At 42.1% G+C, this 12,162-nt stretch overlaps 1 protein-coding gene across 30 annotated transcripts in view; it reads left to right on the forward strand.

Moving 5' to 3' along the window:
- The window catches only part of GPHN (gephyrin), a 663,734-nt gene that overhangs the window by 609,825 nt on the left and 41,747 nt on the right, over window positions 1-12,162 (forward strand). For 20 of the 30 annotated variants that reach the window (XM_073551368.1, XM_073551372.1, XM_073551370.1 and 17 more), the window contains 3 exons: window positions 3,045-3,132; window positions 9,415-9,488; window positions 10,160-10,233. In XM_073551368.1, the coding sequence (XP_073407469.1) occupies window positions 3,045-3,132; window positions 9,415-9,488; window positions 10,160-10,233 (236 nt within the window). The remainder of the gene's footprint in view (window positions 1-3,044; window positions 3,133-9,414; window positions 9,489-10,159; window positions 10,234-12,162) is intronic. The other 10 variants (XM_073551369.1, XM_073551376.1, XM_073551394.1 and 7 more) reach the window with 1 other exon arrangement.

Genomic DNA, 12,162 nt, shown 5'->3' on the forward strand with positions numbered 1-12,162 from the left:
CACATTTAGCTAGTGAAAAAATATTAGACTGCTATACTTGTGCATGGAGCACTATAGAAGCAGTGCCCATCACACTTGTAAGACATTTGACCTGCTGCCTTTCTTTGTCAACCTCAGTAATGTCCAAAAACGAAAAAAAAAAGTGATGGAAGGTAAATTTTACAGCCACACTGGACACTGTCTAGCTACACTATCTGACTGATATACAACCCTCTAACTAACTAGCTAAAATCTTGCTGCTAACAGTGCCAGCGTCAGGAGCAGCCTCTCTGTGCTGTTACACTGTCAAATGGCGCTAAAGCAAGATGTCTGCTTTTTATATGGAGAAGGACACGTGATTTCAGCAGCCAGTGACACAAGCTGTTGTGTCAGGACATTGTTGGTGTTTCCTGCTCCCTGATTGGCTAGCCGCAATGTGCACACATAAAGTTAGGAAAAAAAAAATGACTGTTTACAATAACGCCGCGCCTCTGAGGTCTGCAAACCTCCTCCCCTCATCAAACATGTGCCAAACGCTCATGATACACCACCATTATCGTTGCTAAAGTGCTGAAAATACTTTTGCTGCAACACAAATATTTTTCCACACTTTTAACGAATGTTACCGATTTTTACAAATTTTATAAAATTTTACTCGTGTTTCCGATCACGAAATCGAATGTGCCATATTTGTGCCAAATTTATGTTTGGCAATCGTTTTCCAAACAAATTTGCTCATCACTAGTAATAAATGGGTAAAAGAGGGTCAAGGAGTGTTTCGTACAATTAAATGACTTTTCTCTGTGTGTGTATTACTTTTGACTACGGGGTTAGTAATGGGGGTGTCTTATAGACGCTTCTCCATTGCTCTAACCCCCTGGCTAGATGTCTGCGGACATCACACAGCTGACATCAATTCCAAAACCATTACCCCACTTGCCAATGCACCAGAGCAAGCGGGAAAAGCAAAGGCTAAGCTCCAAAATTGGGGCATCTAATGGTCAGCGTGGGAACCCACATAGGTCCACGATACCCAGTGGCTGTGACTGGCTGTGACTTCAGTAAGGTTATCACCGGTCAAAGCCAGTGTTTCCCACGCTGTCACACAGAGCACAGCATGGGAACCGCTGAATGTTCGGGCCCCTCCATTCACTTCAATGGTGTTTCGGTTCTGGGTCAAGTTTGGGTACCGTTCTGATACCCAAACCAAACTTTTTTTTATAAAGTTCGGCCAAACGCAAAGGACCCAGATATTCATGGGTCCGCCCATCCCTAGACTGGAGTCCTGCTAATCGACCCACCAATCTATAGTGGTCACTACAGTTTGCAATTTGCCCTTAGTCACTGTAAACACTGGGCAGATAGGATCATGGGGGCGTTATGGATTAGTTAATCTCCAATTTACACCAATGATCAAAAAAAAAAAACATGTAATGTCATTATCTTACCTCAATGATGGATTTAGGATATAAAAATGTTATTCTGTAGAAAACATAATAAATACCTCCTTAATATTAAAAACTGTGAGATGAGGGGGATTATATCAGACAGCAGGTGAACAATCCGTTCTTGAAGATGGTAGGAAAAATTGACAAGTGTAAGGATCTGGGTGATTTTTACAATGGCCAAATTTTGTTGTCTAGGCGATATGATCTTATGGATTGTTCCCGCTATGAATTTGTTAGTACCTGGAGAAAGTGCTCCAAGGAAGGGCAATTGGTGAATAGGCTATGGGGTCATTTGTGTGATAAGCTCGTTGATGTGCATGTGGGAGCAAAGGTTAGCCCAGTTGGTCCGAACCTAGAAGTTGCTGAAAAAGTTTTTTTTTTTGGGCTAGGAGAGAAATAAGTTGAAGCATTTCAGCTTTGTGTAGTCTCAGACTGGTCAATGTGTCTTCGACTGAGGGTGTCTACTGTGGATATGTAAGCATCAGTAACTTGGCCATGGAATGATTTTAATTCCTTTCATGTGAATGTCCAGGAAGAGATGGTCCCAAAGCCAAAACTGCTGAGGCTGAGAACCATTCTGGGCAATGTTCTGTTAGGAAACCTCAGATGGTGACATTCATGGGAATGTAACTTTGACATGTACCACCTACTGTAACATCATTTAAGCCCTTCACGGCACCCATGTTCCCCAATGGCAGTGGCCTCTTCAGTAGAGTAATGCCATGGTCTCCCTCCAAAAACTGTTTAGGAATGGATGAACATGACAAAATGTTCATGGTGTTGAGTTGTCCTCCAAGTTAGATCTCAGCTAAACCAAGTGTCAATAGGAGGAACTGGAAAAAGAAGTTCAATTTATGGATCTCACCACTGTAAGACTTGAACTATCTGCTGGTGACTTCTCTGTGCCAGATGCTAAAGGACATGATCAAAGGTCTCTTGGAGTTCATGTCTCCATGGGTCAGAGCTGAAGAATGATCTATAGATCTTTCATTTGGGTTCTGTAATAGGGTCCGTTTTATTCTATCCAAAGTTCCTTGGAGAGAACCATCAGAAAATTCCATTTTCAATACCAGATTTGTGGTGATCATTTTTGATTGTTAACCCCTGCTGGTGTTGTCTGGTGAAAATGAGGTGGAGATAGGTGATAACTTAGTAATCGTGTGGGACCAAGAGCTGGGATCATCACTGGTCCCAGTTAGAATGTAACCCATCTCCATTTATTCCATAAGGTGCTGCCAAGCGCTGTGCTCGTTTTTTTTCTTTTAGCCCCATATGGAATGAATAGCGAGGCTGTTTGCCTTTCAATCTGCCGCTTCATTTTGTAACTGGGGAAAATAATTGGTGATCGGTGCAGAACCCAGCAGTTAGAAACCACTGATCAGTCAGTCAACAGAAGAGGTGATAATGTGTTATCACAGGACCACCCCTTTAAGAGCTATGTCCTCTCTAAGCTCTTACCTCCACTGTTAGCCCCGAAGTTGTTTTTTATGTTGTACTTTCTGCTATCATTAGCCTTCAGTTTATGGTCACAATTACTTTCCTGATGGTCGTATGGGATTTATTAGACATTGGACTGGAGGAAAGGTCGTTGACATGTCATGGTTTCTCTGCCAACAGCCCAGATGACTTATTAAATGCCTTAAATGAAGGTATCAGCTGTGCTGATGTTATCATCACTTCAGGAGGTGTATCCATGGGAGAGAAGGTGAGAGTGCATATGCTGAGAAATGTCCATAAAGTCATAAAATGACTGTTCACACTAAGCACAGGCCCATGGTGCGCCATTGTCATGACCGGTCAGTTCAGAGCTTCTTCCCATCTTCATGTTTTCTATATATCTTCACCTCCCTCTTTGATTGACAGCTCTGGCTTTAAGAGAAGTAGAGGTGCATCTCACAAAATTAGAATATCATCAAAAAGTTAATTTATTTCAGTTCTTCAATACAAAAGTGAAACTCATCTAATATATAAAGGTCAATGTGGGTATGTATGTATGTATGTCTGGGATTGGCATCCGCACCGTCGCAGCTACAGCCACAAAATTTTGCACAGTCACACATCTGGACCCCGCGAGCGTCATAGGCTATGTTGTGAGGCGAAATTTTAACCCCACGCGTTCCAATTCACCAAACAATTTTTCCCCTATCTATAATACTGGGGAAAAAGTGTATGTATGTATTGGCATCTGCACTGTCGTAGCTACAGCCACAAAATTTTGCTTAGTCACACGTCTGGACCCCAAGAGCATCATAGGCTATGTTGTGAGGCAAAATTTTAACTCCGCGCGTTCCAATTCACCAAACAATTCTGCCCCTAGGTACATAATGGGGAAAAAGTGTATGTATGTATTGGCATCTGCACCGTCGTAGCTACAGCCGCAAAATTTTGCACAGTCACACGTCTGGACCCTGAGAGCGTCATAGGCTATGTTGTGAGGCGAAATTTTAACCCCGCGCATTCCAATTCACCAAACAATTTTGCCCCTATGTACAGTTAGGTCCATATATATTTGGACCAAAAGTAATTGGACAATTGACTCCAAGGCTATTTCATGGACAGCTGTGGGCAATCCCTTTGTTATGTCATTCTCAATTAAGCAGATAAAAGGCCTGGAGTTGATTTGAGGTGTGGTGCTTGCATTTGGAAGGTTTTGCTGTGAAGGAAATATGCGGTCAAAGGAGCTCTCCATGCAGGTGAAACAAGCCATCCTTAAGCTGCAAAAACAGAAAAAACCTATCCGTGAAATTGCTACAACATTAGGAGTGGCAAAATCTACGGTTTGGTACATCCTGAGAAAGAAAGCAATGGTGAACTCATCAATGCAAAAAGACGTGGGCGCCCACGGAAGACAACAGTGGTGGATGATCGCAGAATAATCTCCATGGTGAAGAGAAACCCCTTCACAACAGCCAACCAAGTGAACAACACTCTCCAGGAGGTAGGCGTATCAATATCCAAATCTACAATAACGAGAAGACTGAATGAAAGTAAATACAGAGGGTTCACTACACGGTGCAAGCCACTCATAAGCATCAAGGATCAAAAGGCTAGACTGGACTTTGCTAAAAAACATCTAAAAAAGCCAGCACAGTTCTGGAAGAACATTCTTTGGACAGATGAAACCAAGATCAACCTCAAGAGAAAAGTATGGCGAAGGCGTGGTACAGCTCATGATCCAAAGCATACCACATCATCTGTAAAACACGGCGGAGGCAGTGTGATGGCTTGGGCATGCATGGCTGCCAGTGGCACTGGGTCACTAGTGTTTATTGATGATGTGACACAGGACAGAAGCAGCCGAATTAATTCTGAGGTATTCAGAGCCATACTGTGTGCTCAGATCCAGCCAAATGCAGCCAAACTGATAGGTCGTCGTTTCATACTACAGATGGGCAATGAACCAAAACATAAAGCCAAAGCAACCCAGGAGTTTATTAAAGCAAAGAAGTGGAATATTCTTGAATGGCCAAGTTAGTCACCTGATCTCAACCCAATTGAGCATGCATTTCACTTGTTAAAGACTAAACTTCAGACAGAAAGCCTCACAAGCAAACAGCAGCTGAAAACCACCGCAGTGAAGGCCTGCAGAGCATCAAAAAGGAGGAAACACAGTGTCTGGTGATGTCCATGAGTTCAAGACTTCAGGCAGTCATTGCCAACAAAGGGTTTTCAACCAAATAGTAGAAATGAACATTTTATTTACAATTATTTAATCTGTCCAATTACTTTTGGTCCCTTTAAAAACAGGGTGGCACATGTTAAGGAGCTGAAACTTCTAAACCCTTCATCCAATTTTAATGTGGATACCCTCAAATGAAAGCTGAAAGTCTGAACTTCAACTGCATCTGAATTGTTTTGTTTAAAATTCATTGTGGTAATGTCTAGAACCAAAATTAGAAAAATGTTGTCTCTGTCCAAATATATACGGACCTAACTGTACATAATGGGGAAAAAGTGAAAGGAAAAGTGTTGGAGGCAAATTGACAGCTGCCAGATGTGAACAAGGGGGACTTAGGCCGGTTTCACATTAGCGCTTTTTCAGCGCGCGCACGGCCGGGGGTAGCTCCGCCCCCGAGCCGGCTCTCTGCCTGGCGTGCCCGCCCCTTGCTTGTAGCGCCGCCTACTAGCGGACAGCGGCGCCTGCGATCGGCGCACCCTATCTTTAGCATAGGGTGCGCAGATCGTGCGCAGGCCGTGCGCTAGTTGCGCTTTGACCTGCGCTGCGCACTTTTGACGGTGCGCCGTGCGCGCCAAAATCAAACTTTTCGGATTTTGGCGCGCACGGCGCACCGTCAAAAGTGCGCAGCGCAGGTCAAAGCGCAACTAGCGCACGGCCTGCGCACGATCTGCGCACCCTATGCTAAAGATAGGGTGCGCCGATCGCAGGCGCCGCTGTCCGCTAGTAGGCGGCGCTACAAGCAAGGGGCGGGCACGCCGGGCAGAGAGCCGGCTCGGGGGCGGAGCTACCCCCGGCCGTGCGCACGCTGAAAAAGCGCTAATGTGAAACCGGCCTTAAAGAATGAGATGGCACCAAAGAGTATATACCGTACAGTTGCTAAGGTGGGGCCCTGACATGGGAAACTCACCACACACGGGGATATGAACACACACCCAAAATGCGCCACACACTACCACGTGCTACAACACATATACCATCCTCAGGACACATTTCACCACACATACACCAACCTCTCCACATAAAAGTCAAAACACAAAAGTCGCCACTCAAAACTCGCCACGCTGTCCCAGAGCTGTTTAAAAGATGAAGAATGAGCTGTGATTGGTTGCTATCAGCAACAGTTTTTTTGTAGACAGTTGTGGTAACTGAGGCCTATTATTCTTATCATTTCTATGGTGTTATCCTCCTTCTGTAAAGCTGAAAATAACACAATTTATTACCCTGCCAACACAGACCACCCTCTGACACAGACTGCAGCGGGAGCCCAGTATCACACAGGATAGGATTAGATACACAGCTCAGCACACAGTATCACACAGGATAGGATTAGATACATGGCTCAGCAGTCAGTATCACACAGGAGAGGATTAGACACATGGCTCAGCAGACAGCATCACACAGAATAGGATTAGATACACGGCTCAGCAGTCAGTATCACACAGGATAGGATTAGATACACTGCTCAGCAGTCAGTATCACACTGGATAGGATTAGATACACTGCTCAGCAGTCAGTATCACACTGGATAGGATTAGATACATGGCTCAGCAGTCAGTATCACACAGGATAGGATTAGATACACAGCTCAACACACAGTATCACACAGAATAGAATTAGATACACGGCTCAGCAGTCAGTATCACACAGGATAGGATTAGATACACAGCTCAGCAGTCAGTATCACACAGGAGAGGATTAGACACATGGCTCAGCAGGCAGTATCACACAGGTTAGGATTAGATACACAGCTCAGCAGTCAGTATCACACAGGATAGGGTTAGATACACAGCTCAGCAGTCAGTATCACACAGGATAGGATTAGATACACGGCTCAGCAGTCAGTGTCACACAGGAGAGGATTAGACACAGGGCTCTGCAGGCAGTATCACACAGGATAGGATTAGATACACAGCTCAGCAGTCAGTATCACACAGGATAGGATTAGATACACAGCTCAGCAGTCAGTATCACACAGGATAGGAATAGATACACGGCTCAGCAGTCAGTATCACACAGGATAGGAATAGATACACGGCTCAGCAGTCAGTATCACACAGGATAGGATTAGATACACAGCTCAGCACACAGTATCACACAGAATAGGATTAGATACACAGCTCAGCAGTCAGTATCACAAAGGATTGGATTAGATGCACAGTTTTTATGTGCAATATAATCATTATAATTTGTTATAACTAACCACTGTTGGTTACTATGCCCAGGCAATGCCGGACTCTTCAGCTAGTATATTATATAGAGTCAGTACAGAGTGGTCTATTTCAAGTGTTTATTTCTGTTAATGTTGATCATTACAGCCAATGAAAACCTGAAAGTCATTATCTCAGTAAATTAGAATACTTTATATCACCAGCTTAAAAAATGATTTTAAAATCCAAAATGTTGGCCTACTGAAATGTATGTTCAGTAAATGCACGCAATACTTGGTCGGGCTCCTTTTGCATGAATTACTGCATCAATGTGGCGTGGCATGGAGGCGATCAGCCTGTGGCACTGCTGAGGTGTTATGGAAGCCCAGGTTGCTTTGATAGCAGCCTTCAGCTTGTCTGCATTGTTTGGTCTGGTGTCTCTCATCTTCCTCTTGACAATACCTCATAGTTCCCTATGGGGTTAAGGTGAGGCGAGTTTGCTGGCCAATCAAGCACAATGATACTGTTATTTATAAACCAGGTATTGGTACTTTGTCAGTGTGGACAGGTGCCAAGTCCTGCTGAAGAATGAAATTTCCATCTCCAAAAAGCTTGTCAGCAGAGGGAAGCATGAAGTGCTGTAAAATTTCCTGGTAGATGGCTGAAATCAAGGATCCAGAGTCTGAAGGAAGAGTGGAGAGGCACACAATCCAAGCTGCTTGAGGTCTAGGGTGAAGTTTCTACAATCAGTGATGGTTTGGGGAGCCATGTCATCTGCTGATGTAGGTCTACTGTGTTTTATCAAGACCAAAGTCAGCGCAGCCATCTAGCAGGAAATTTTACAGCACTTCATGCTTTCCTCTGCCAACAAGCTTTTTGGAGATGGATATTTCATTCTCCAGCAGGACTTGGCACCTGTCCACACTGCCAAAAGTGCCCATACCTGGTTTATAAACATCAGTATCACTGTGCTTGATTCCTCAGCAAACTTGCCTGACCTTAACCCCAATCTAAAGGGTATTGTCAAGAGGAATATGAGAGACACCAGATCCAACAATGCAGACAAGCTGAAAGCTGCTATCAAAGCAACCTGGGCTTCCATAACACCTCAGCAGTGCCAAAGGCTGGTCGCCTCCATGCCACGCCACATTGACGCAGTAATTGATGCACAAGGAGCCCCAACCAAGTACTGAGTGCATTTAGTGAACATACATTTGAGTAGGCCAACATTTTGGATTTTACATTAGTTTTTCAAGCTGGTGTTATAAAGTATTCTCATTTACTGAGATAATGACTTTTGTGTTTTCATTGGCTGTAAGCCATAATCATCAACATTAACAGAAATAAACACTTGAAATAGATCACTCCATTTGTAATGAGTCTATCTAATATGAGTTTCACATTTTCTATTGAAATTTCAAATATATCGTGGCACTACTGAGTAGGTGCACAAAAAGAAGGTTCCCACACCAGAATAAGTAATTGAAAAAATTTTTGGCACTCAACTTTTGCGATATGTGAAGGATTTTATTTGCAGTCACAAATATTAGACGTTTCAGCTATGAAAATAAGCCTTCATCAGTACACAAGACTGCTCATGTTCAAAGAATCATTGAATATTTGATTGAAGCACCACCCATGTGAAAAGTATGGGCCAAAAATCCAAAAAAGATCTGAAGATCTGGAGAGAAAATTGGAAGAAGGGACAACAATATAATATCCTCAGTATATGTATGTCATAAACTGGAATCCCTTGAGAGGTCAATCTTACACATGGGGTTAATATATCAGCTATTGAAAGGAGACAGCTTCAGAAGTGTGTGAATAGCCGTCGTTGGTGGGTGGTGGCACTATATGGCCTGGAGGAACGCGGTATCCACCGCGTCACTAGCGGTGAAGGCTTATTGTCATAGCCGAAATGTTTAATATTTGTGACTGCAAATAAAATCCTTCACATATCGCAAAAGTTGAGTGCCAAAAATTTTTTCAATTTTCTATTGAAAAACTGAAAGAAATTAACTTTTTGATGATATTCTAATTTTGTGAGATGCACCTGTATGTGACCCCCAATTCCCATTGTCCATGGCAGGTCCAGTGTTGGGGGGAAGGTGAGTTATTGGCACTCGAAATATGGCAGTGATTTTGACCATTTATCCAACAGGATTACCTTAAGCAGGTGCTGGATATTGATCTCCATGCACAAATCCACTTTGGTCGAGTATTTATGAAGCCAGGGTAAGGATATGGAAAACTCCATACATATAAAACTATTCAAAATATTGTATGTATTTATTTTGTTGAAATTATTTATGTTCATTATTACATTTTTTTATTTTATATATATATTTTTCTTTAATTTTTTTAGATTTATTTTTTCATTTTTCTATTTATTTTTCTGTCACTTTTTTATTTTTCTTTCATAGCTAATAGGTTTCCATACTAATAATAGTAAAATATTAATTAAAAAAAAAAGCTACTAAAGGGTTTTTTCTAATTTTGCGAACATTTGTTTTAATTGTTAAATACCTGTATTTAAAAATCATTTTTGTACTTGAGTTGCATTAAAAATGTTGTACCTGTTCATTTCCTCCACATTTAACTTTGGTCTGTTGTCATAAATCAGCTGAGAGGAGCTCAAAAAAGACAGACAAGAGTTATAAGCTTCGGGTCAGATTGTCATAGTGAGCTCCCTTATAGAATCTGTTAGCTCATTGTGCAGCCAACATTAGACCGTGTAACACAGTATCTGCGGAGGTAAACGGTGCTACATTTCCAATGATTCCCAATGACAAAAAAATAGTTTTAGCCCCAAATACATGTATTTAAGAAAAAAAATGTCTCCATGGCTGGGCAAACTAATGACCATGACAATGCGAAGCAGTAACCACAAAAGCTTTGTCTTCCAGCCTGCCTACCACCTTTGCCACCTTGGACATTGATGGTGTTAGAAAAATCATATTTGCACTCCCAGGTAAGCAACGTAAGTGGCAACATTTTATATTTTGCAGTCAGAACATAGTTTGGTAGATCCATGTCCTTCTTGATTAGAGAAATTATTTATATCAGTACCTGATAGAATGTTATCTCGGTGCTGAAGACTTGTTTCTCTGTGTCAGTGAAGGAGTCATTGCATTGCAATTTTTTAGGCCATGTTAGCGTGTCTGATGTGATGGTTGGATGTTTAATGAGCCTGGGACCAAGAAATTATCTCACTTATTATCGGATTTTAATTTTTTTTTTTTTAAACACCTGTTCAGACTGAGAAAGCTGTTGTGTTTTCTGCTTTTAGAGGAAATAATTTGTCAAATGAAAGTTGTTGTTCCATAAATAAAATGTGTGTTATCGAAAAGTGTGTGATTTCTGGGAGTCTGGCTGGTAATGCCGCAACTGATCTGACTGAAGAGGGGGACCCAAAGTTTGTCGTGTGAATGGAGCATTAGGGCGCAAGTGCAGCCTTTGTTTGTATGTTTTGTGAATGGAGCATAAAAGGCATAAGCAGCCTTTCTTTTTATATTATGTGAATGGAGCGGTAGTGAGCAATGTGCAGCCTTTGTTTGTGTTTTGTGAACGGTGACTTAGTGAGTAAGTGCAGACTTTGTATGTTGTGTGAATGGAGCGTTAGTGAGCATGTGCAGCCTTTGTATGTTGTGTGAATGGAGAGGTGTTAGCATGTGCAGACTTTGTATGTTTTGTGAATGGAGCATAAAAGGCATAAGCAGCCTTTCTTTGTATATTATGTGAATGGAGCGGTATTGAGCAATGTGCAGCCTTTGTTTGTGTTTTGTGAACGGTGACTTAGTGAGTATGTGCAGACTTTGTATGTTGTGTGAATGGAGCGTTAGTGAGCATGTGCAGCCTTTGTATGTTGTGTGAATGGAGTGGTAGTGAGCATGTGCAGACTTGGTTTGTATGTTATGTGAATGGAGCGTAAAAGTGCATAAGCGGCCTTTCTTTGTATATTATGTGAGTGGAGCGGTAGTGAGCAATGTGCAGCCTTTGTTTTTGTTTTGTGAACGGTGACTTAGTGAGTATGTGCAGACTTTGTATGTTGTGTGAATGGAGTGGTAGTTAGCATGAGCAGCCTTTGTATGTTATGTCAATAGAGAGGTAGCGAGCTTGAGCAGCATTTGTTTGCTGCATGTTATGTCAAAAGAGCAGTAGTGAGCATGTGCAGCCTTTCTTTGTATGTTAAGTGAATGCAGGGCCAACAAAGTGTTTTGGTGCCCTAGGCAGATGAAGCCAATGGCGCTCCCTACCCCAAATCAAAAGAATGGCCAGACACTAAGGTAACAGGACCCCTAATGCACATCCCCCCTTCCCCACCAATGGGATAGGTACCAAACTTGATGACCACTTCCAGTTGTTACGGTTTTCACAAAAAAATGTTCTCAAATGTTAAAAAAAAATGGAGTACTTTAGGGGTGTGATATAACAGGGAGTGCAATTTCTGAGTTAAATACAGAATCAATCATTTTTTGCACACCATTGACACAATACAGGGGAAAAAATAGTGATATTCATTCCTGATGTCCTACATTTTAAATATAGAACCCATGGATAGTTATGGAAACTAAGAAAGCGTAACTATAATCGGGGCTGTGTGATTCCAATTAAGGTATCCAGCATTTGGCAAATTCTCTAATGGAAAATAAACAGACGCCATTATAAATAAAGGGATGCATCTGATGGTTTTAGTGTCAGTCATGCAACAAATTAATCTTGCACAAAACTGATGGCGATTCTGGTGATGTATTCATGTAGTGATGATTGTTCTGGTGCGGTATTTATGTAGTGATGGTGATTCTGTTGACATCTTCATCACCAGAACCATCATCAGTACATAGAGTACGAGACCCCACAATAGTACATGAATATGGCACAAGAAAACATCATCCCTAAATAAACACAT

Source organism: Dendrobates tinctorius, unplaced genomic scaffold (assembly GCF_039654945.1).
Source record: "Dendrobates tinctorius isolate UK_male_01 unplaced genomic scaffold, ASM3965494v1 ptg000175l, whole genome shotgun sequence".
Taxonomy (NCBI): Eukaryota; Metazoa; Chordata; class Amphibia; order Anura; family Dendrobatidae; genus Dendrobates; species Dendrobates tinctorius.